Here is a 26,510-nt window from a genome sequence, read left to right as displayed (position 1 = left end):
AGAACAAGTTCTTCCATCAAAGGGCTTTTCTTGAGCAGGCCTAATTACATTGACAGGATGAGGCTGATGCTTCCATATAACCAGCCTCTGCAAAGCTTTCCAATTGGTGCAGCTTACTTAGGGTTACCTGCTGACCATGCCCATGCTTAGGGAGCAGAAACACTCCACTGGTACCTAAAACTCCTTCTCAGCCCAACCCTTTCTATCTCCCAGAGAACCTCCAAAGCCCTTCAAGTGCATCTGAGGGAAAATAATTTTTATTTTATATTTCACCCAATGTTTATATTTTAATGTTTTATACATTAAGTATTGTATATGTTTTTATGCTTTTGACTGTCAGTTATAGTTAACTTACACCATATTTTACTGTTAAGTTCTTCACGTTATTTCACAATCTCTCTCAGTAAGTTACTTGGTGCCTCAAAGTGCCTCAGGCTTTTCCCTGTGAGTGGGGTCACCTGAAACACTTTTCTCAATCTGTAAAACATTTTTACCTTTCTCTTACTGCTGTGCCATTAGACAAATCCTTAAGCTTAACCTTTGTCTACATACTTATATGTATGTCATACATTACTTATGATTTTGCAGCAGCACCTAACTGACTGCACTTTCCAGGGAGGCTAAATGCCTCCAAGTAACACACCAAGCAGCCAATGTCTGCAACTCCACCTGCGACCAGCTGAGCAGCCATAGCAGGTTTTGCTCTTTAAGATGTGCCGAGAACCTCATTCTGCTTTAAAACCAGACATTTTTAGCTCTGATAGAGGAAGCATATAGTCCAGGGGTCAGCAAAAACATACCAGTGATTATAATTTTGAGAACATTTCTATTTTTCTAAGCATTCCCTGATGAACATGATTTTCATTCTATCACAGCAATGTGAGCGGTGTTTGCCTGGAAGCCAGCTCTCCTTTGAAACATGTCTTCCTCCCGAGAGGTTCTTGTGCACATAGCACACTTTAGCTGAGCAACCCTCTCATTTTCTGAGCAATTCTTAGAAATAATTCCCGCTTCAAAAGACCGCATAGAAGAGGTTACTTTATTACTGCTCCTTATTACTGCTCCTTATAGGGGGCTTCGATGCTGATTTCGGTGAGACAAAGCATCACGTAAGGGTTTTGCATCAGCCGGTGCGAACCGAGCGCCGAGGCGATCTCTGTCCGCGGAACGGCCCCGCGCCGCTGCCCGCCAGCCCCGCGCCTGGCCGCGGACAGCCCAGCCCGCTCGGCGCGGCGGCCACTCACCTCCACGAAGTAGAAGCAGGGCAGGAGGGTGACGCTGTCCTTGGTCACTTTGCCCTTTGGCCGCTCCTTCGCGGACATGCTGGCGGGGCTGCGGGCGGCGGCCCCGCGGCCAAGCGCTGCCCCGGCCGCTCGCAGCCGCCCGCCCGCCGCGGGCTCTCCTCCGCCCGCCGCCGCCGCGCCGAGCGCTGCGCCGAGCGCGGGGCTGACGTCAGGAGCCTGCTCGGCGGCGGGCGGGGGTCCCGGCCGCCTTAACTCCTTCGCGCCGGGGGTGCGGGGGGAGCCCCGGCCAGGAAGCTTTGGCTGCAGCAAGCGATTGGCACGTGTACACGTACAGGCGTGAGAGACCGGGACAGGATCCCTGCGGGCGTGAGGATGCTGGGGACGCTCCGTGGGGAGCCTGCGGCATTTATCTTGTTTCTAGGAAATATTTTTTCTGAAACAGATTAGTGGAATGGCCCTGGGAATCGCATTCCTATACGACCAATGTTTTCTTGCAGGTGTACTCTTTTTGAGACCAAGTTGCTAACGACAGTTCACCCCAGGCTCAGCGCCAGTCAGGGGGTGTGGTGTGACTGGGACTGAGCCAAACTGAGCTCCTCAACCCCATGTGCAATACTGAGGCACGTGATTCCTCTGATCTGTGAAGTATCTGGTGCAGTTCCTGCTACAGTCTTGAAGAGAGCAGAATTAACCTGAACAATTGTTTCCATGGTGAAACGTGTTGAGATCCTATTTATGGATCAAAGTTTGCAGCGTTTTCTCAGGCAAGCTCCTGTTGATGTCAGTGAGAGGTACCCTGGATGAGGCCTGCAGGAGTTCTCTGTGCAAGATAGCATTTTCATTCTTTGTAGTGCATTAATGATGTCTACAAAAGTCTTGTGCCTGTAAGTTTCTTGTTGCATTGTGGTGTTTAGCTTTAATGTTCAAGAAGTGTGACTCAAGCAGTCGTTTATTTCCTGTCCCTCCTCTTTTGGGGAAAATGGGAAATAACCTGCTGTTCTTGTTTAGATGGTTGCTAGTATTTTGGCTGCTATGGCAATGGAGATGAAAATTGTCATGAGCCCCTTTTCTTTTCTAGCTGTTCTCTTTTCATTTATCCAGAGCGGATATGCCAATCCATGCTCTGCACTGAGCAGACAAGCAAAGACATTTCATGAGAGGGTAAAATCAAAAACATACTCCCTGCCTGCAGGCAGGTGTGGAAGGCAAATCTGTAGTCTGACTCCAAATCACTGAAAAAGACTTTTCAGAGCTGCAACATGTGTTGCCATACCAACACATATTCTTGTCATAACCCTGCTAGGAAAGATTTCCAGAGTTTCTGCTGGCTTAGGAATCAGGGCACTTGTTGGTAACCTTGTGAAAGGCAAGTTGGGGGATTCCAGGCAGTGGAGGTGGCTAGAATGGTTGCTGGGAGCAGCGGAGCTGGGAGCGGAGGAGGTTTGTGCCTGTCTATCTGCACTAGATTCCAGGAAATTACTCTGGTGTAGGGATGTCTGGTAGTGGTTTCTGCCCATCAGTGGTCTAGCCTTTGAATAAAAAAGTCCCTTTTTGTTAACTTTGCTGGTGGGTTATTCCAAGTAAAACAGCAAGTCTTGAGGAGCTGTAGTAAGATTTTACTCTTGCCAAGTATGTAACTTTTACTGGGGAGAATGTTAATGAGTGATATCCACTTAGAGTTGCATTTACAGTATGAGCCTTGATTATTGTGAAATCATGAATCTGGCTTGAAAAATCATCAGCACACACTAATAAAATTACTCAAGAGTACTTTTTCTGCCTCTGTTTCACACATGATTGCTTCATTCTGCGAGAGCAGGGGGATTAGGATGCTTCTTCGGTAAAATGAACCGAGAAACTCACATTGTAATGTAACTTTAGAAACTGGAGAAACTCCTACTAGTAAGTATATTTTGTCATTGTACTGCCTAAAAGCCAATTAAGAGTGCATCTGTGATAGTTAGGCACAGTGAAACACAAGGCAGTATCCAGCCTCTATTCTACAAATTCTCATTATAAAGAAGTGTCTGGTGGGAAGGATGCAATGCAAGCTGTGTGACTGCTGTAAGGGCAGGAAGAATTGTGCTAATTCTCTGGGATTTTTGCTCACTATTTTGTGAGTGTACTGATAGAAGGAGTTAGTAGAGGGGTTATTTATGAGTCAGCTGAAGTGAAGCAGTCACTTTTTTGTCAGTGACAGACCTTGTCAAGAATTTCTGCCCTTTATCTAGTCAAACAGAGGAGGAAAAGGATAATCAATGCCTCGGTCCCGGAGTGTGGCATGTTTGTCTTACACTAGTCTTAAAGTGATGGGCAAGGATGGACGTGGCTAGGGTGCATTTCCTACCCTTCTCTCTGGGCTTTCACTTAGGTCCTCTTTTGAGACTTAGCTATAGAGTAAGTCACCAAGGTACAGCTACTTCATCATTTCAGCCTTGCTCTGCTGCCAGCAATGCCTTCCTAGCCCCCTTCTTATCTACCTGAGCCTCAAGAGGGAAGCACTTGATGGAATCAATGCAGAGGCTCTGTACCTTTCTTCACCATGCAGTATCCAGAGAGGGCTGCAGGCATTTGGACCTTGTGTCCTGAACTAACATAATGGAGTAAGAATATTTCTTCTCTGCTTCTCAAGACTGATACTTAGGTTGCTGTGTGTCCTCTTTCGAGCACATGAATATTGATGGAAAATTAGAAAAATCCCTTACTGAGTGCAATGATATGGCTTCTGGACTAAGGGTTTCATCTATATGAAACCTACCTGGGTTTCATCTGGACTAAGGGTTTCATCTACCTGAAAACACACAAGTCCCCCGAGTGCTGTTGCATTCAGCTATTTTGTCAGTTAATTATAAGAAATTAAGGGATTGGTTCCTGTTTAAAAAGAAACTCATTGGATTGCTTAAGAAGTATAAGCAGCCTTCAAATGAGTATAACATACATTTATATCCTTGTTAAATTCCCTTAATGATGATAGAACAGTGTGAAATAGCTTTTGTGTAAATGAGTGCATTGTCTTTGTGCAGCAAAGTTTTCATAGCAGGGGAAGTACAGAGGTGGCTTCTGTGAGAAGATGCCAGAAGCTTCCCTATGTTTGACAGAGCCCATGTCAACTGGCTCCAAGATGATCCACCACTGACTAGGACTGAGTCCATTGACAACAATGGTGATGTTTCTGGTATAACATGGTCAAGGAGGTGAAAAAGTTGCTGTACAACAGCAATTGCAGCTGGAGAGAGGAGTGAGATTATGTGAGAGAAAGCTCTGAGACACTGAGGTCAGTGAAGAAGGCGGGGGAGAAGGAGGAGCACACACTGGAACAGGTAGATGCCCAAAGGAGGCTGTGACCCTGTGGGAAACCCGTGCTGGAACAGGGTCCTGGCGGGACTTGTGACCCCGTGGAAGAGACCCACGCTGGAGTGGTTTGTGAAGAACTGTAGCCTGTGGGAAGGACTCACACTGGAGAAATTTTTGAAGAACTGTCTTCCATGGGAGGGACCCCACACTTAGAGCAGGGAAAGAGTGTGAGGAGTCCTCCCTGTGAGGAGGAAGGAAAGGCAGAGGCAATGTGAAGCTAACCACAACACCCCTCTAACCCTAACCCATCCCCCTGCATCACTGAGTGGGGAGGAGGTAGAGAATTTAAGAGTAAAGTTGAGCCCAGAAAGAAGGGGAGGGTTGAAGGTGTTTCGTGATTTGGTTTTATTTCTCATTATCCTACTCTGATTTGATTTGCTATAAATTCATTAATAAATTGGGCATAACTAATCTAATTTCCTTCAGTCTAGTCCATTTTGCCCAAGACAGTAACTGGTGAGCGATCTCTCCCTGTTCTTGTTTCGATCCATGAGCCCTTTGTTAGATCTTCTGTTCCCTCTCCAGCTGAGGAGGAAAGCGATAGAGTGGCTTTGGTAGACACCTGGTGTCCATCTAGGGTCAGCCCACCACAATGAGTGGCTCATCCATATGATCTCCTAAAGGAAAATGTGTTGGCAGTAACTAATTCAGAAAACACCTCCTGTCCATTTCAATCAAGATAGTCTTACAAGAAAGTGTGATGATGTGTGACTTTATGAATGCATCTATGTGCAGGATAGTCATATGTACAGGATCTGCACTAGCACTGACAGCTTTTTTACCCAGCTTCAAGCAATCTCTGTAACATGGCAACATGTGAGCATAAAGCATAATATTTTTTGTTTGTGCTTTGCTTCAGCAAAACCAATCAAGTTCATGGAAACATTTAAAGAAGTTGGGGAAATAAAAGATGAAATTCATAGATGTGGACTATAGGCCTTTTCTGACTCATCTGGAATAAGTTTTTAAGAGCAATTTATTATTCCGTCAACAAAAAGAAAACTTGGCCATCAGTGGTGTCCCTGGTGATTGCAAGCTGAATTTTAATAGCTCAGTTTGACCCAAGACCTTACCTCCTTAAAGAAGCATTGCTGGTGAAGCTTCTTTAGGTGAAGAAAACACCTTTCTTTGTACTTGTCAGACAGACAGCAGCTGCCACAGTTAGTAGAAACATGATTTGATTTTCCAGCAAAGTCTACTGTGTTGGCAAAGTGCATAAAATGTAACTGCAGGTCATCATCTCTTTATCCAGGTGCTCTCTTCTCTCTGCAGCAAAGCCCACCTTTATTCCCAGGCTTTGGTAAGTGCTGGACACAGGCAATGGCTATGGTTTCACTGCTTCCATGGGAACAGAAAGCATACTGCATAAGCAGGGACCAGTGCTATATCGCTGAATAAACTCACTTGCAGAGCAGTATGGAATAAAATGGCAAAGATTTAAAGAGAGCTGGTGAGTACACGGCTGTGCAGATCCCCTGGTCAGAGAGTGGCTCTGGGGGATTTGTAGCAAGCAGAAGTTTGGCCAGAGGCCGCAGCAGCAGCTGCAATTGCACTTACTGTTGCTTAGTAGCCTAAGAAACCCTGCTTTCCCCTGGTCACCACACAATTTCCCTGCAGGAAGGCCTCCTCTGGGACTGTGTGCATGGATCAGGGTTAACTCATATTATATAGATGGATTTTTTGTTTTTGGTTTGCCCACTGACTGTGTGGAATAGATGATGTGAACTCAGCATATTAAAACAGTAATCCTCTCTGGAGAAAGAGTGGCATATGGGAGCTGGGCTTTGTTGTGTGGAACTGACAGATGTTTCTTGTTCTGCTTTGCTTGCCATATCAGAATTCGGATATGCAGCAGTGTGTGTTTGTATATATATTCTTCTTTCTTCCCTCCTAGTCTCTCGGGAAAATGTCTGGTTGCGGGAATTTCCCCTGTGTATTGAATTCACATGTTATTCAGTAAGTAAATCTGCCCTGAGAAGATGAGGGGACATTGCTTGTTTTACAGTTACCCATTTAAAAGATTGTTATAGCCATAAGACAAATACATTTTTACAAGAATTTCATGAGCAGGCTTTCTAATCTTTGGTGTGACTACTTTAGTATATTTATTTGGAGAAAAGAAAATTCTGGCTCCCAGGACAAGGCCCATGTCAGACAACACGGCAACATCTTTTCTAGCGTCCTAACAAGGTACCTTATGTATGAACCTCATAAATGTTATGAAAGGGAAACATTGAAGGATATAGCAAAACTGGATAGCTGAATGATATCGAGGGCATCCCTTTAATTATTAAATTTGCATTAGCTTCCTTCAAGTGCAAGATTTTTTTCCCCTGCTTTTTCATGCTGGGGCAAAATTTTCCTCTTTGACCCATCTGTAGATCCCATGTGAGCAGCACATAGTACTCTTGGATAGATGGCATGTGACAGCATTGGGAGATTCATAGTGGAACAAGCTCAAACATACAAAAGAGATCCATGATGCAGATGGGAGAGTTAAATTCTGCTTTGAAGTTGTAATTGCAACAAGCAATTGTTTCTCCACTATGCCTAATAATCTCCTTTTGCTGTAAAGCTCTGTCTTCTAGTGTCTTGTCTTTGCCTGCAAGATATAGGTCACAGCTTTAAAGTAGCAGATGACTCCGAATGATCCCTGGCTTTCCTGCTGCCTTTTCCACTGTCGTGTTTGGTTTGGGTAATGAATTTTGCATGTTTTGCATGAGTCATACTAGGATCATTCTTCTGATTCTGTGGCTTTAAATACTGTTTATGGACACATCTACATAGTATTTTGCAGGCATACATGCCTGTGCTTTCTCACCTTAAGCGAGTTTGGGGTTGCCAGCTATGTGGCTTCAGAAGTGTGATGCTGGACTGTGGTTTCTATGAGCTGCTTCCCCTTAAGTCAGATTTATCAACAGACTGAGTGGTTATGTGGCTTTTTAGTGAAGCTGCCTGGTGACTGGCTGGTGTGGAATGCAGGAAAAAGAATCTGTGTTTGCTATATGCCCAGGGAGCTACTATATTAATTATGCTCAGTCTGCTTTTATTTCGATGCTGATAATGGTAGATTCTTGGTTACTGGCATACATCTGTATTTAAGATCTTAGTTACAGGCATGAAGGCATGAAAATGTCAGAATGTGAACATCTCAGACTGTTTCTGGAATATCAATGGCTCTTTAAAGCAACTTGGTGCAGATATTAATAAAGCACAAATCTGGATTATTATGCGATGACCTGTCACAGATATTTTGCTTGAATCTAGGCAAGTTATCACCAGCTAATTAAATATCGGCCATTTGGTGCATGAGCTCAGGCAGAGGTTGAATGAGAAACTGCAGTCATGCAATTAACAGTAAGGCCCATTTGTCTAAATGGAGTGCTGAAGTCCCAGCAGAAATCCTCTTTGCCCTGCAGTCTGTATGAAATAGCATGTGAGAAAAAGGCTGGTATACTTGTCTGACATTTTTAGGACTTCAATAGCCTGTTGATATTTATTAATCCATTCCTTTCTAACTACTACACATATTTGCTTCTGAACATAGTTTTGGCATATCCAAGACTCAAATGCGATGTTTTTCTAACTTAAAATAACCTCCTTCTCAAAATACAGAATTTTAATGAAAAATGCATGTTTCAAATTCTGTGAGAAAAAAGGCAAATTGCACATGTGACTTAGAGAAGGAAATTTAGCAAGTGAATTGTAAAAACACAGGATAGTGACTTATTCATAGGCAGAAAAGATATCTAAAATGCTAAAATGTGTATATTCAGTGTTCTTAGATGATCCAAATTCACAAAGCGACAAAAATATTTTATTTTTACAATATTGAAGTCCAATATTAACTTTCATATGAGCACATCAATTATTTTGGAATTCTATAATCATAGTGCTGTTCATTGTCAAGGACACAAATTAGGTGGCCTCACAACTGAAGAAAACTTCTGTCCCCCATCATTAAATATTAATTTTCACTGTCAATTATTAAAACCAAGGCATAAAAACACATCTTATATGTATATATATGCAGATAAATATGGGGTTTTTTTATTTATGAGGTCTCAAGCCAATGTGACAATTGAATGAAGTCACCTTGGCTAAAAATGCAATTCCACAATAGCACTCAATATATATCAGGATTATCTATTTATACTGTATAGCACCAGAGAACTCTATGACTGAACTAACAGAAAGGGAAAATCCATGAAATACCTATTTTATTATTTGTATAACATTTTCTTTGAAAAAAATCAACATAATCAGGTAGCAGAAAAACTCATTATCAATAAATGGTGTGCAGAAATAGCACAGTACAAGAATCAGTCTATCATCTTATTAGACTAAAAGTAGAAAAAAACTGATCTATGAATAAGTTGAGTAGAAATACCTGGATTATAAAAACTAGTTGAATATTCACAGAGACAGTGTTCTTTATAAAATAAAGACTGGCAAAAATATAAGAGGGTACACAATAATTTTATACCTTGATTCTGTAACGTGTGACTGAAGAGCTGTCAGGTGGCTTTCAGCCCCTTTGTGATCATGCTTAGAAAGCTTCTGAAATAAATGTAGAAAAGTTTGTCAACAATGGGAATGTAGATGCAAACAGTCAACGGGTGTTCACCATAAAAGGGGAACAGTTAATTATTCCTGAATATGCAGAAAGATGTAAATGTACTGAAAATAACAGAGGATTTAGCACTGGATGTTAAAAACTTTCCTCTAGCAATAATTCCTGCATAGCAGAAGTGTGCCAAATAGGCTTGCTTCTTCAGCTTACTGGGATGCTCTGGATATTTACTAGCACAGAGTATAAAATGACAGTGGCAGAAGTGGATATTTAGTTTTTCAAATAGTTAAAGCTATAGTGCTTCCAATGACATGAAAAATTGCAAATTACAATCCTTCTCTTGTCATGTGATGGAATCCACCATCTGTCTGCACACATTCAGTAGCTGCAGTGCTTCCCGGGAATGTGGATTTGCCCACACACGAAGATCAGTGATACTGCCCATGCACAGTAGGTGTAGTCGCATGGGCTGTAGTTGTACGCAGTTAACTGGATGCACTCCAGTTACAGTAATGTACAGTTTCTGTACACTACCAATGAATAAAGGCCTATGCAGCGAGTTAAATGTCATCTTTTTTTCTGTATCAAATAGTTTGTTTCTTATGACAAGTTCATTTTTTGTAGAAACTTCCAGACTTTCTTCTGACAGAAGTATGTTGCTGAAGTTCAGAGTGCAAAGCCTGAACAGAAGTGTAATGGCAACTGTAATAATGTAAGGTGGTGATTCCCTTGGTGCAATTCTTCATCCCCCCAGACTGGAATAACTTAAATACATTCAAGCCATTATGGCTTTTCACTGAGTTTTAAGGTTTGTAACTATTAGGCATAACTTGCAGAAAAAATGGAGATGCTTTTTTTGTGACTTGAGTGATGTAGGCCATATTCTTCTCACAGATGTGCCTGTACAATGAGTGCTTGAGAGTTAAATGGGTGTAATTTTCTGTGATTGTACTCATTCTTGAGACAGGAATAATTTGTCTTTTTTTTTTAATCAATTACTAATAAATAATTCATTTAGGTAAATAGATATTTCTACACTTGCTTGGGACCATATGCATTTTAATATATATAATTTTCAAATTGTCAATTTTGCATCTAAATTCAGTCTGTCTTTTGGTACATGCCTACAAAAATCTGCAGATTTTTCAGATAGCATTTGGGAGTAGGCAGTTATTGCTGATGGTCCCAGATTCAGTCCCAGATAACTATCCTGCTGCAGTTCGTTATGTTTTCAGAATATGTGGAAGATATAAGATGATTTTGCAGTAGTACAAGCGGAAGTGGAGACTGTGTATGCCTGCAGCTCACAGCACAGTGTGGCAGTAAGTTCTTGTTTTGTGTAGCTGCTCCAGTAAGCACAAGTGGTAGGATAAAAAGAAATGTTGAAAAAACAGAGAATTAAACATATCTGATGACTTAATGAATGCTTTTAGCTTCATGTTCTTCCATTTAGCACCTGGCCTTCCCTGGGTGGTTGCTCCTGACTTTGACACATTCTAGAAAGAACATAGCTACATATAAAATCTTGGGAAATTACAGCTCAAAGTGTTACCTAAAATAAACCAAAGCAGCTCAAGTGTACCTCACTTTTGTTGCATGCAGCAATGCACTCTGGAAGCATTCAGAACACCTAGTAACCATATCGTCTGCAGGCCTCTGCCTTGTAGACTGGCTGGTGGAGAATTCTGCTGCTGGCTTTCGATGTCTGCAGTGTGTCCGTCAGCCTAGAGACAAATGGAGATCTGACGTCTTTTTGGTTTCTGTGCAGTCAGTGTAAGAAATGAGGCACTAAGGTTTTGCTCATAACTAGAGGCAACTTAGTCTTTATTGTTAATTTTGTAGATGTGTAGAGGGGAGATGCTGTGTAGTCCAAATTCCAGCAAAATTTAGCTGCCATTCCCAGACAGTTCCAACCTGAGGAGTGGATTTATGAGTTAGGTGGTGAGATCTATGAGAGCTACAAAAGGTGAGAAGCTCCTTTTGAACCCAATGGGAGTAAATGGCATTGATGGACAAACAGCTGTCAGTTCACTGTGGAGCAAGGAGCTGTGCATTGCCTGAGGCAACACTGTAGGTTAAGGGAGCCCTTAATGATCTGGTTGGGTAAAAACTGTGTTGAGCTAAAACACTAACTTCATCCAAACACTTGTAAATCCATGAAAAGCAAGGCATTCCTCTTTTGAAATATTACTTTAAAAGACCCACAGCATTTTAGGTACTAGGATTTCAAATTGATATGCAGCGTAATTAGAGATCAGAAATTGTTTAAAATCTCTCTTCATGCTGTGGATAAAGGGATGTCACCCTGCGCAGTTTTCAGCAGTACACCTGAATTATATACTGAATTATATATACACTGAAATATATTTATTTATATCTTTAATCCAACTCAAATTAAAAAGAAAACTGTTGGATTTTCAAAGAAGCAAAATTAATTCAAATATAAAATAGTGTAGTTTTATTAATCTTTCCCAGGAGTTCCCATTCATTGAAGGATTTATTTGTTTGCAGTTTAAATGGCTTTGATAACAGAACATCAATATAAGTACTTATTTGATAGAATGTAATTTTCATGTGTTTTGCATTACTATTATTTGCCTTCCTGCTCTGGTAGAATGCTTTCTGGATACAAAATTCTTGTGATAAATAGGAAACTGTGACCAGTGACAAATTACATGTCTAAACCCAAGGAAAATAGATGAAGGCAGTATTATTTTTGTAACTGCTTAATACTTAATTTTACTGTTCTTTGGATGGGCTCATCTGTCTCTCTAATGGCAATAATTTATTTCAACTGTTTTTTCTGTATCTAATACACTGCTTTGGCAACAGAAGAGTTTACCATTTTAATGTAAAATTCTGTATTTAATTAATAATTAAATAAGAGTGTGGGAATATTTCCTTTCATTCTCATTGGAATTAAGTTCTGATAATCTGACTTGCTGTTGGAAGATCCTAACGTTATGAATTTCACTATAGTAGAAGTAGGGCAAGTAATCAGCATAACTTTCTTATTTACTTGCATGCCACTTGATGAATATGCAGATGAACCATATCACCATCTTGGATACCAGATGAAAATTGTTTATGACTCCTAGCTATCATCAGCCAGTTTATTTATGGTGTGAAAGCAAAGTTTAAAGCAATGAATGCCCCTATCATCCTAATTAGACAGGTTAAAATGCTACATTTTATATCACTGTGATGTCAAGATTATGGTCACTGTTAAGAGGATGGAAAGTATTAACACTTTTCCAGGAGTTAAAGTGTATCCATTCATCTGTTAATGGATTAGTGGATGAAACAGTAAATATCGATTTGTCTTGGGGTATAGATGTAGTGTTTGGAGATTTGATGTGATGTTCCAGGAGCAGGTATCACTACCCATAATATGGGTTCCACATTTCTGTGTGTTCTTGCTACACATTTTTGTATGTTCTCATTTTATTTTGTGCTCTCCAGATGTTTGTGCATCTCTTGTTCACGTCTCTTTTGCGTATTTACCCCATTTTCCTTGCCATTTCAGCATCCCAGTTCTATCACTCCATTTTCTACACACCTTTTCTTTCTTTTCTTCTATCTTAATGTCTTGTTCACTCCTTCTTACATAGTTTCTTACTTTTCTTGCCTCCTCCTCATCCTCCCTTATCCTTTTCTGTTATCCAGCTCTTTCAGTCTTCCATTTTAATCTTTTCACCCTCTTTGGTTTACCTTCAGCATGTCTGTTTCCAGCCTCCCTGCACGTTTTTCCACAGTGCTCCAATTCTTTGCTTTTCCCTGTCGTGCTGTCTCCTGCATATTGCCTGCCAACTGGCTTTGCTTAGGGCAATAGTTATTTGAGACAGAAAGCAGACACCAGGTGACTAAGCCCTGAAGGGAAGAGCAACGTGACACCCTTCTCTTTGCTTGTGTCTGTGCCCTGTGCTTACCATACCCCTCTAAATATCACCTGTACGAGGTTGTCCCTGCCCGTGTGCCACCGTCCTGTGCTCGCTGGCTGAAGTGATGCTGAGGAGCTGTCCAAGGTATGCCTGGCAGTCCCATCTGTCCTGTGCCATGCTATCCTGTCCTGTCCTGCCTCGTCCTGTAGTATCCTTCTATCTCTTTCCCCTTCAGTATTTTGGCACTGAGCTTTTCAGGCAGGTGGCTGCAGATGTAGCCAGAAAGACTCTCTCTCATCCTAGTAACTCCACTGCTGTCTGTGGGGAGGTATCTGTTGATACCTCCAGCTAATAGAATCCAGGATAGCAATCTCAAGTTGCTGGAGTCAGTAGGATGTTGCAGTGCAGGCAGCTCAAACCCCATTCCAGCTGAAGAAGATAAGGAACTAAGTGTGGAAAGCAGTATCTCTTATTGCAAAGTTTGGCAGAAAGAACATACAGTTTCTACGTGGAGATGGAATTACAGATCACCAGTGTCCTACTTCCCTAATCCCTTGCCTAGCTAGATTTCTCAGATATGCAGATATGTTGGGGTTTTTTCTACATCCAATTCATACCATGCAATTTAATTGTTTTCAAATGTTTGGGAAAATGCATTTAAAATGTGCTTCTGTGTGTTGCTCTCTGTACTGTGAACTGACACCGAGGACACTTTTCCAGTCTGTTGACCTAATCTTTCATTTAGAAGCTATGTAATGGATACCTGGTATATCAAAGATATGGTGAGAGACATTGACAGGTACAAAAGATCAACCTTTACCTCTCTTTGTTCCAAATATTTGTTTTCATGGGCATTTTCAACTAAGTAATTTTATGTCTTGCCTGGAATATTTTCATCATCTGTTTGAGGAAGTAACATCTATACACAGAGGATTAAAAAAAGTTCGTCTGTTTTTCAGTTTACTTAATTTGTACATTTCAGAATTCTTTGTGTGTAATTCATTCGTTTCTCCAGTGGTTCAGTTTCCCACTCATTTATGTGACTCTTTCCAAGAGTGATGTTCCTGAAACCCATAAAATTAGGATCACCTTCAAAGCAGAAGGTTGGTATTGGCACAGAGCATAAAAATTTGTTGTTTCTTTCATTAAATTTTTCCATCTTTTTTTTTTTTGTCTCTCGTAAGCTCTCTGTGCTGAAGTTTACATTTCTGTAACATGGAGGCAACGTCCTTTGCAGTCTTAGGCAATGGTATGAGTGTTATGTAAACCATAATTAAATTCAGTACTGTGAGATCATTAGAAGAAAGTCTATTGTTGTTACTGCCACACTAAAGATACTGTTGGGTACAATTTCTAACAACATGGATGGGAGTTAGAACTTTTCAGGAACTTCTAAAGGTGTTGAAGACCTACAATGAATACTTATGATCTTTGCCTCTCCATACATTTTCATTACAGACCGAGTCCTCTTCCCAGAGGAGCCATGGGAATCCTCTAATGTCCCTAGAATTTTTAGAATCAGGCTGATAACAAAAGGTTCATCCTCTACTCCATCTAATCTCTTCTAATCTCTCACTGTTACTGAATGGCAACACAGCAATTGTTAGCTACTTCTGTGTATCCAGAAAAACTTACACATAATGTTTAAAGTTTCTCTAGGAGACAGTGAACCCGAGGTTGTGCCTTCCAATGGGTATTTTCCATGGCTAGTATCCTTTTTAATACAATGACAGATTTTTAATGACACAATGGGATAATTTTTCTTCTAGAAATTTCACAAAGCAAGAAATAGGGGTTATTATTAGTACTGTTTTTTGAATTATAGTCACATATTTTCTCTTTAAATGTAACACATAAGATTATTATATATATGTAATAATTTATCATCTTTTACTATTCTCAAGTACGTTTTTCCTCTATATTTTCTGAGTCTCCAACGAGTCTTTTAAATGGTAAAATGGGAAGGACAAGAAATGAGGGTTTGCAAAGCAGTGCTGAGATTTTTTTTTTAATATTCATTAACTATTTTTCCAATTTGTTCCCATTATGAAAATATGGCTAACCAGTAGTGTTATTAGTGTAACGGTTAAATGTCTTGCATATCAGTTCTGAGTAAGTTCAGCTTTTGTATTTTGGAAAACTATTGAATATGGGAGAAATGGAAGGTGGTTCTTATGAGGTGTTATAAAAAAATTATAGTCACTTGTGATTTATAGAAATTATGAAAACATACCTCTGGCATGTGCAGAAGGGCAAAAAAGGAGGACGTATTTGAAGAGAAGTTTGCCAAGTTAAGCATAATATTCCTCTGTGGATTTTTACTTCGGGAGTTGTGTGCACTCTAGTGATGGGAGGGAGGACAATCCCCATGTGGCTCTGTACATGCAAGTTGCATAGATTTAAATGTCACCCCTGCTATCACAAGGTCTGTAGTGAATAGGTTACTTCATAAAATAAAGGGAGAGCATTTTTCTGAGTTATTTGCTGCTAGCTAATCTACTCCAAGAAAGAAGATTTGCAATAGGATACAGAGCAGAGAAGTGCAGATTATACCTGATGTAATGGGACATGCATTAATTTTTCATTAAATGCGAAAATTAAAAGGAAGTATTCACAGCTGTTCCTCGCCCCTGCCCTTTTCCACCTCTTCAACCTACTCAACCTCCTGGGAGTGAAACACTACTTTAAGTGCTATTTTTATCTGGAATGGATTTTACACTAACCAGTAGAACAGGAAAACATTATTTTCCTCAATAGTTTCCCTGAAAAAACCTGTTTAAAACCAGCAGCAGTCATTTGCCCTCACTTACAGTCTTGAGTGCTTAGGCTTTGATGGGGGAATCATGCTGAGCTCTTTCCTCCAATGAATCCTCACCTACAATTAAATGGCCACAGATGGCATTAGTTACTCACTTATACCTGGTAACATCAATGCCTTCAAGTTCTATTGAACTGTCCCCTGTGCTGTTTGCCTTCTGCTGGTTTGTGAGAGAGTTGTTGATGAGAATTGGGCCCAAGCAACTTGTTCTGTACAAGTGTCCCCAGAGTGCTGGTTACTGCTCAGCTGTGCTCCATGTAAGTCTGGCTTGTCTTGTCTCCCGACTGGTCCTGCTCAGTGGGTTACAACTTCCATGGCTAAATGGCTTTGGGAGGGCAAAAAGGAAGCTTATGTACCTGTGTGTTCTGGCCTTGCCCCCTTGACCAGTTGCATTAAGTTGCCTTTACTGAGATGGTAGAGATTTCACTGGGATGACTAAGAAACCTTTACATCTTCAGTCAGTGACTCTGCCCCCCAAATTTCTAGGCAATTATGCTCTATTTAGGGCCTGGGGACACTAATGCTATTTATTAAAACAGCCACAATCCCTTCAAAATATGGTGCTTAGTTAATGATCATGCTAATCAAGAGCAAATAAACAAAAAGGGATGTTTGGTTCCTTCATGTTTTCTTAAGAGCTGAAAAGTAAAGGAAATAGTTTTGTGACTATGGTCAGCAGACATTACCCAATATTTCAATATGTGTGATCCACCGTGTAAAACCCAACTATTTTAACGTAATCACTTTTTAGATTTTTATTGTACTGCACTTAAGAGGGAAAAATCTGGGCCCAAAAGTGAAGTTAATTACTTCAGCCAAACTGTAATGTAAAGTATTTCATGAGAACTTGCACTTCTTTGTCTCTCTAAGTAACCAGCTTACTGAAATGGATCTGTGGTCCCTTTCTTAGGCTGAAAAAAAGGCAAACAGGAGAAAAAATTAAATCATACATCCATAAAGCTCATGTTTATTTGTTGTACACACAGGGCAGTTTTGTCAAGAATTGCCTGAGATTTTTTTTAAGATGTCTTTTATATGTTCTTTCTGAAATTTAGATTCAGCTTTCAAAGCATCAGACTTTGCTATCGTGATGTCGATATTTCCTGCCCCGGTGATTTGGCTGACATCATTTCAGTACCATATAATGTTGGATCATTACTATAAAACATATCTTTGTAAGCAGAAAGAGAAATAAAAACTCAAGAAAGGCATAACCAGGAGAAAATGATTCTGTGTGAATGTAGGGAAATGTCATCGTAGATCAGACGGTATGCACTACACATGCATAATGTATGTATTTTTTCCTATCATTTTCTCTCAATCAAGTCTGATTATGAGGGGAAACTAAAAAAAAATAATGGACAACTGGAAATTGCTAGAGTATGTTGGTTTACAGTGCTTTGAATATTATTAAATGAATTAGTTATGCTGTCAGAGGGAGAACAGCTGCATTCTGAACCAGGAAATAGCCTGATTCTGCCTTCATTTTTATTTTAAGCCAGTGAAAATGGCATAGGACTGAAGTCAATGTATCTAATGAATCTTTCAAAATATCTTCCTGGTAGGAACTACTCAAAACATAGCCACCTTGTGTGCAAAAAACACTAGAACCAAATATTGCTTCCTGGTGTTTCAGAGTAGCTTCTTTCATTTTCAGTAGGATTTGGGAACATAGTTTAGTGCTTTGTTTTTATGTCTCTTCAGACTATATATTGCAGAAAGAAAAGGTTATCAATTCAGCAAATTTGTAGAGCTGCACTGAGTGAAGGAACTGACTTAGTAAAATTGTAATACAGAATTAGATTTGGAACACTTTGTAGGCACAAATATTCATTCCCTTACAATGTGTGTTTTAGACATTTATTTACTGTATATTTTAGGTCAAGTTGTCTCATATTAGTTTTAAAATTTGAAATAGACCAAGGACCCTGTGAAGTCATGTTTCTCTGAATGTCCTGTGTGCTTGCCCCAAACATGTGGTCTGGACAAACTGAGACAGTTGGTCTGAAGATGCAGCATCAGATGGGTACTTTGAAATATATACAGTTGTCTTCATCTTCTATCAGGGTTTTACCCCTCCTACTTGAAAAGGCAAGGCTATCTTGGCACCTGTAATGCAAAGTTCTCAGGGGTATAGGTTCTTAGGTACAGGTGCTGTGGTAAAAATAATGAAGTGGCCTGGAGAATAGCTGCATTTTGTCATTTATATAAAGCCTATTAATGCTGGAAAGAAAAATTGTCATTATACAGTGTTTGATGGTCAAGTGATTTTTTTTTTTTTTTTGCTATCATCCCAGCAGTACAGTGATCTGTGTTTAATGAAAATAGCTGTCTAAGGAAGAAAGGACTCATGGTAGAGCTTTATTAAACATCCTTCATGAAAGAATAGAGGGGTAGTTTTGCTGCCTCCTCAGTGAGCTGGATAACGTAAAAGCTGCGCAGTCCTTAGATGCTTCATAGGGACTGTGATATGTTTGTTCTACTATTCTTTGTACAGCAATGCTCTCCCTTAGTGCTGTATTCTTCAATGTCACATGGAGGTCAGAGATATCTGGGCCAGATATCTGGGCACAGATTAATTCTGCCCAAGTTTAGGTACTCAGTGCCCAAGTTTTCCATATAGTCAGTGGAAAGAGTGGGCGTGTTTTGTGAGACTACAGAAGTCAGTTCAGGTTTTAGGAGGATCAAAATATAATCCCTGAATTCTGTTGATTTTGGGTGTAGTTGGAAGCTCTTAGCTGAGGTACTTCAGGTAAATAACTAAATTTGCACAAACCAAGGCCTTTGTATGTATTTTATCCCCCAGCCTATGCCAGGGAAAATCTGTCTCTTAGAGCCTCAGGATTAATTTGAAAAGAATGCATCTCACATACATAGCATTAAACTAAGACTCACTGAGAGTTGCAGTCTTTAGAATGTATCTTCAGTTAATGTCATGTCAAATTATGTTTGTAGTGGAAACACACATATATGAAATTTCATAGGAAATGTGAAATCACAACCTCGTATTTCATACAGTAGAGTCCTCCTTGTTACAGCAGTTTGTGTTTGTGTAAAGGTCTTTCTGCGAAAGCACACCAGCCAGGACTGATTTCATGGCTCAGCTGGTAGTTTTTGGCCCCCCCATGGTAACTGGTACATTCAGCTTAATAGAGACACATTCTTCTTCCTTTCTTCAAAATAGAGACTTTTGTTCCCCATGCACTTCACAGGGATAAAAGATGTGATAAATCTGTGGAGGTTAAACTTGTTCCTTTCTTGGAAAGAGCTGGTTATTTTAACTGCACTTTAAACTCCCAGGTACTAACTGCATTGTATGATGCAGGGTTTCAGTGCAGAGCTACATTTTCTCTGAAATATCTAATAAACTGTTGCATTTCTTTCTCAGTAATAGGACAGTGGACCCCTTGGAAATTACTAACTTGGACCTGATAGTTTTCTATTATTTAAAAAGGAGAAGAAAAATTTGACTCCCATTACCACAGAAACAAAGCTAATCAAAGAGGAAAATCTGCATGATATGGTACTGTGTGTTTTTAGCACCTCTCATCTTTAGCTCTAAAATGAACTCAAAAATGCTAATTTTCTATTTCAAATTGCTGACGGTGTAATTAAAATAGTTATTTTTACTGAGATTACATATTCTTCTTTTTTACAGTACTAAGATACTTTAACATGTGATAGTCTTAAGTCCTGAATGTGAAAAGCTTTTATGTCTATATTCACTCAAAGTCTCATTTAAGCATGCATCTGCATATATGTATATACATGTCTATATACTCTTTTCATGGCCTGCTCCATATCTCTCTATTTGCTTAATGAAAAACAGTCAGAGAAGAATAGGGACACACATTTTAAGAATTGTGCGTTTCAAATCTTCCTGCTTTAATTTAAATAGATTTTTGAAATAAATGAAATTTTCAGGCAGAAGAATATCTGTTTATACTAGGTTAGAAATATGCAAAAATTTCAACATTCCCTTCACTTCACTTCCACTCCAATGCTGCATTTACCTCATGCTGATCTTTCAAATTCAGCAGGAAAATAAATATACAATTCGCTTCTATTTGCAGTCCAAAAGAGAAAAGATGATAACAATGCCAGGCATTGCATCCACATTATGTGGATGGCTGTCACGAGAAAGCCTGCTATTTCTAGCCTGTTCTGAATTGTTTGCCTGCAGTTACAGGGCATCTTCTGCCTACAAGTGCTGCTTCACAGCGCCAACAGTACTCTACACCAGTGTTTGTCGTTTTACAGGAGACATTAAGGTAATTCACTTTACCTTTAAATGTTTTTACCTACTGAACAAATAAATTTTCCATGTGTCACTGAACAACATAAGGAATAAAATCTCTGTATTTTGGACAATATCTCTGCCAGAGAAAACCTTCATCTCCAGGGTACTTGTCATAAATTGAGGGTTTCTGAGTGTGATTTCAGACTTGCTAGAATTTGTGTTGAGGGATGGAGGGTTGTTTTTTACAATAAATACTGAAGAACAAAAATATTATTAAGAGTACAAGATATCCCATATGCAAAATTCTCTAAATTTTGATAAAGCCGAAAATGTCTCTTTTTTTTCAAATGAACAATCTCATTGAGAAATGACATAAAGATCTTAAAGAAAGGCAAAAATATGTGATATTCAGTAGCAATATCATTGCTGTCCTATAGTAAATACTACAAAACAGTACAAAATGTGTTCTTATACATTACTTTCAAAGCCATTTTCTCATGGGGGATCAACACATCATCAGAGTCCTTGGGGTCTTCTTTAGAGTTACAGCTACAGACAGCTTTCAGTTCAGATAAAGTGATGTCTACATGTGTAACTGCTGTAAGTCAGCTGTGCATACTGTATGTATGTGACGGTTGCCCCTGTATGTGTGTACTGCACACCCCTTTGTGACTTTGCCCTGTTTCATGTGTATCAATCCATATCCATATTCGTATTCATGCAATTTCAATTAGCCTGCTTGTTGGAGACTTGAGTATAAAAAAGTGTATGAGCGGAAGTGAGGGAAAGGGTGTACATTTGTCCTCTATTGTACAGTTATCCTCTACAGTACAATTAAGGACCCCAAAATAATCAATGGATGTACCACTAACTGAATAAATATAGAGTACTAAGCACAAAGAAACCTTGCTCTTTTTTAACATTTAATGATGACTGTAATAAAAAAGAAGTAATAAGTGTTTGTATTACCCTCTAGACCCATATATTGCAGAGCACTATATAAAAAGTGGGGTGTAGACTGTGAAGAGGGTTTAATTTAGAATAGAGATGATCTACTTGCAGTGGCACACTTCAGGAGCAACTGTACTGCAGTGAAGGGAGTAATCCCAGCACACAGTCAAAATTAGGCCAGTCAGATTGCTTCTGCATTTCATGTTAGGCTCAATTAAGTAGCTGAAATATTTTTGTGTTGGTATTAAAAACAACCGGAAAGGTAGTACTGCTCTTCTCTACTAAGGCTCAGTTTTGTCTACATTTGGCTCCTTCATTGGTTTTCTATAGCCTAGAAGGCACTCAGTGAAGGAGAAGATGGGAGCAGAGACTGACATCGAGGCATGTTTTTTAAGAGCATCTTTAATAAGAGAGAGAACAAGTATTTCACTCTGTTCACTCAAGCAAAACTAGTTATGGTATGTCACTAATGCAGAGTGCACGGGCACATGAACCCAAGCATGCTTCCTGCTCTGCTGTCTGCTTTTTTCTGCGTGGTGGATGTTGCACAGAAGCAGAAAGCACATGAGCCATTTTATTTCAGTCTCTGCAGCTGCTCAATGCAAGAGCACCATAGATTTTTTTTTTTCTGCTAAGAATAACCATGATCTCCATAAAATGGTATGAACAGAAAGCATGAAGCTTATTTATTCTTTCAAATCAACAAATACCTTAACCCTGATTTCCAGACAGGCTTATATTCCCCGCGATTGGACAGACGGTGCGGTTTCTCCGGTGTGCGTGGGCTGCCCGCAGCACCGCCGGGCACAGAAGGCGGCAGCGGCAGCAGCGCGGGGCTGGAGCCCTCTGCCGAGCGCGGAGCACATCGGGCCCCGCCGTGCCGTCGGCGAGCGGTGGTCCTTTCAGGCTCTGCTCCTTTCCGGTTCTGCTCCTTTCCCTTAATTTCTTTTCTTGGTGCAAGAATATGCCATTAGTATTTTTTTCCAGCTTTTCCTCTGTTGGTCTGGGGGATCCCTGTGCAGTGCGAGTGGGTGGGAGGCAGTGGGCATTGACCCTGCCTGCAGTTTGGGCAGGGCAGGAGGGTGAAGAACAGGGGTCCGACAGGGCTGCCACGATGGGCCCAGGCTGGGGCTGCGGGGGACGAGCATGGGCGGTGGTGGCAGTGGCTGGGACACAACAAGAGTGACATCAAGGGCCACATCCACTTCTAATCCTGAGGTCTGGATAACCAAACAGGAGTTATTCTGTGGGAGATAGAAATCTGTTGTCTTTTGAGTGTAATTGATTTATAGAAATCAATCAGCAGTGGTTTGTATTGCTCCTTACTTAGCTATGTCAATCATGTGTGCATAATCCTGTTTCAGCTGGCACCGGCAATTCCTATTGGGATTTTCCACTGCATCGGCACAGTGCATTCAGAAGTGACTGTGCATCAAACTTGCTCTGTCAAAAAAAACCCCAAACATTTGGACTTTTTTTTTATTTTCTCAGAGAGTCCATGTAATGTAGAAGCAGTCACATGCTATTAGAGCTTTCCATGTTTATTCTGTTGTTCCTCTTACACCTGGTAGCAGCTGTGTGTGGGCACAGAAGCCACGGAGAGCAGCTTCTTGCCGTGCTCCAAGCACTGCCCTGACTCTCCTCAGTCCAGCACTGTGCCGTGCCCTGCCTCTTCCTTTCATTACCTTTTTAAAATACTTTTAGCACTATATTTTTCTTCAACAGAAGCATTTAATTTCATTTAAAGCGTGTAAGGTAGTTTGTTTACATAAATGCCTAATGCATATGGAAACTTCCTAAAGATCCCTGCTACTTTGTACCTGGTTCTATTAATGTTGTTTTAACAGGCATAACGAGTAACTGATGTTGCTAAGAAGGGTGGTAATACTTTTTAATATTTTTAATTACCTGAAATTATCTATCCTCTGGAAGAAATGAACCAGAGATTGAAATATGGAGTGAAATATTTTTTAATGCATTGGGGAATTGAATATATTATAAGAACTCAGATGAAATGTTGATTAGAATTTAGGAAGACTAATTATAGTTAAAGATTGCTCTGCTGAGCATAGGTTAATATGCAACCTTACTGTGTCTTCAGAAATCTTTAGAGTGTAGGACACAAACCAGACTTTGCCTTTTTTGGAATCTGGTACATGTGCATTTGTACAGCTTACAAAATGCTTTTTGTATGCAGCGAGTGAAGGATTGGTATGTAAATAAGGAGCCAAAGCATCACACAGCTGTAGCAAAATGGGATACAACTTCCCTGGAAAAATGGAGTCTGATTTCTAGGGGCGTTCATCTAACAGGAAGAATCTGTGCAAAGCTTGCAGGATGCAAACAGTGATGTTTTTGCTGATGTCAAGGGCTTAGTGAGTGGGGAATAAAATATAGTGGAAGACAATATATGGGATTTAAAAAAAAAAGTCTATATTGTATATTTTTTCAAGTACATCTTTCTTCTAATATACAATTCCAAACTCACAAATGATTTGTGAATTTTGACAGAAGATATTTTCTGCAGTAGTGCTGTTCAATTCTATCTATGATGCTTTTTCATATTGAACTTTACATACATTTGCATGCACTGTAGCACAAAAAGTGTTTAAGCATAGGGGCATAAAATGATCAACTACTCAGAATGGGAAGAAGTTTATCCTTCTACCAAACAATTCATTATTGGAGTTTGATGTTTTCTGAAACAGTGTGGTTGTTCAGAAAAGATATAAAGCTAGATGGGTCTTTGGTCTTTTTGTATCTAGTGGTTCTAATGTTTCTAAATTGCTGTTGCTAATATCAAAAGAAATATTGCAAATGTTGATCCACACAATACTTGCTTCCTTTACACAGAATGTGCCACTGAAGGCAGTTGGCTAAACCTCCAGAGTAGTAGGATTTGGTTCAGAACATTATTTTTATAAAAATGTAAAATTTTAAATAGGTGTTCAGTAATATTTAACAGGAAAAAAATAATAAAAGCACATTTCATTTTCCAGCCACCAAAAATCCCCTTGCACAAAACCTTTTTCTCCAGAAATAGAAAAGGAAACAACTAATCCATTAAAATCACCAGTGACCAAAGCATTTCTGCTGATGTCCCTGATTTATATTGCTATAACCCTAGACAGCTATAATGGACTCCTGCCTAACACAGTCCCTCACTCCAAGCAAGACACCCAGAATGGGACCCAATGAGATAGTTTAAAGAGGAAGAGCTTAAGCTGCTTCCTTGAAATATTTTTTCCTAAATAAATCAAATACAGGCACATAGCCACACAGGGTTCTAAAACAAGTGCTGTTCCTTGTAGTAATGCCTACTGTAAAATTTTACAGAATTTGTTTTCTACTTTCTCCTGCCCAGCCCCTCCTCCAAGATACTTCTACAATACCATGGTCTAGCATGTTGGGAAGGAAACAACCTTGACAAGGTATTTTATTTTCTAGTAGTGACAATGCAATCTTTTTTCCTAATAGAGGTATTTCCTAATATGTGTCATTGGTGGTGTACCATTCATAAAACCCAAGCACAAATAGGTCTTCTTATAGGAATTATAACCTTCAGCTTTCTACTACCCATCTACTCTGAGCTTTCTTTTGTGTGCATTAGAAATGATTAGAAAAACTTACTGTTCTTGGAAATCCTGTGTACCTTTGGATAATTTGAAGAAAGTAATTATACAAACTGAAATGGAGAGACATGAGACATGTTGGTGGAGATTGACTGGTGAGGAATTAGTGAGAGACCAGCTGGTGTGAGATCACCCAAAGACACGTCAAACCTGGTGGGCCTGTGGTGTCAGCAGTACTTATTCCCTGTCTTTTTTAATCCGTTATGGCCATTCTTATATGCAGCATACTCTGCAAAATTTTTCTGATGTACCTATTTGAAGTGCCAGGAGATCAATTGTCACTTAACATCTCATTTCGAACAACTGTATCTTGGAAATGCATTTTAAAATTATATATATATGTATATAAATAACAAGCAGGTTTTCAGGACACCTGAAGCTAGCACTTCACTAACTAGTAAGTCTGGAGGGACAGCAGTGTTAACAGCTTCAAAGACCATTTTTTAAAAGCTACAAATTATATCTTAAGAAATTGTATCACCAAGTATTTGAAATTATGCACAACAGTATCCAAAGTGATGTCCCCAAACCTGTTCAGAAAAAAGCAGTATCTTGAGATCTGTTTTTCAGCACATTAAGGCCAAAAGTTCAATTCATTTCAACAGAAAAAGGAAGGATCATTAGTCTTTTATTTCTAAGAAGAGCAACCCCCCCCCCAAATCTTTATCAAGAACCATTAAGTTCTCTTCCAGAATGTTTCAAATATCACAATTCAAGTTCTCCTTCAAATGTCAGTGTCAGATTTCAGTGTCAGGTAGTCACTGCCTGTTCTATTATTACTACTGCTGCCTACCTTGATAAAAGCCTATTCATAATACATTCTTTTTAAAGATGCAGCAAGATGTTAATCTGTGTTTCCATCTATCTCTTGCACTGTTGTTATTGCAATAGCATCTAGACCTCAGGAACAGATGCTGTGTTAATATTAGTTAAAACAAAAACATAGAAAAAATTTGTGAGTATCTGAGACAGCGGGATGAATTTGCACCCTTTTTTACTATGTGGTGTTTAGCATTTGTACATTTTGTTCTAGGAAGTTAGCCAGAATCCTAGTAGAAATATAAATCATAGCTGTAGGTAAACTACAGCTATATCATGGCTATATCCATAGGCAAAAAAAGATGGATCATGGCTATATCCATAGTCAAAAATTTTTTAAAAAGTCACTTTTCAATACAGTGTGTGCTAAATTGCATAGAAGTCATTTTAGGTTGCATCCCTCTTTGCCCCCAGTTGTTCTTCCAGAATATGCTAAAGCTTTCGGTGGTTCATTCAGATGAGTATAGGTCATTGCACACTTTCAAGTAATGCCATTGTCCCAGTAATCTTTGTTAGCTACCTAAATACTTTAAAAAATACTTTGACTAAATATTTTTCCTTGTAAGTGTGACCAGTGTGATAATCTGATCTTACACCTTTGTTTTTCCCTTATTCATTGTTACTGATTTTAAATCACAAGCCACTTTCAGCAGTGACTATCTTTCCCTGGGCAGCAGTTAATACTTTTAGAGTATATTTGAAACTTTAATAAATATTGCTAATTGCACAACATCTTTACAAACTTCAACAGTCACATGGCACTGCAACATTAATTATCACAGAGAAACTCTCACAGTGCATAAGACATTTGCAAGATGCTTTCCAACAGGTCTCAACCAGTTGAAACATGTTTGACCTAAATGCTTGAAAGTCTGTTGACTGTGAAGGGAAAACACATTTTTTCAAAAGGAAGAAAGATGTCTTAATAACATTAAGATATTATAGTAGCATAGCTTTCTTTTGATCTGTCTTTGATTATTTGAGAGTAGTGGTAGACA

At 39.6% G+C, this 26,510-nt stretch overlaps 2 protein-coding genes across 5 annotated transcripts in view; one reads left to right on the top strand and one right to left on the bottom strand.

Moving 5' to 3' along the window:
* Window positions 1-1,412, bottom strand: part of PLPPR4 (phospholipid phosphatase related 4) — a 28,678-nt gene extending 27,266 nt beyond the window's left edge. Inside the window, exon 1 of the mRNA XM_051803363.1 lies at window positions 1,245-1,412. Coding sequence (XP_051659323.1) covers window positions 1,245-1,322 — 78 coding nt within the window. The 5' untranslated portion in view covers window positions 1,323-1,412. The remainder of the gene's footprint in view (window positions 1-1,244) is intronic.
* PLPPR5 (phospholipid phosphatase related 5) overlaps window positions 1-26,510 on the top strand; it is a 161,331-nt gene that overhangs the window by 8,880 nt on the left and 125,941 nt on the right. The window lies entirely within an intron of this gene.

The sequence above is a fragment of the Manacus candei genome, unplaced genomic scaffold (genome assembly GCF_025592945.1).
Source record: "Manacus candei isolate 608988 ecotype Guabito, Panama unplaced genomic scaffold, ASM2559294v1 h1tg000005l, whole genome shotgun sequence".
In the NCBI taxonomy this organism is placed as follows: Eukaryota; Metazoa; Chordata; class Aves; order Passeriformes; family Pipridae; genus Manacus; species Manacus candei.
Note: the sequence above shows the minus strand (reverse complement) of the source record. Positions and strands in the feature narration are given on the sequence as shown.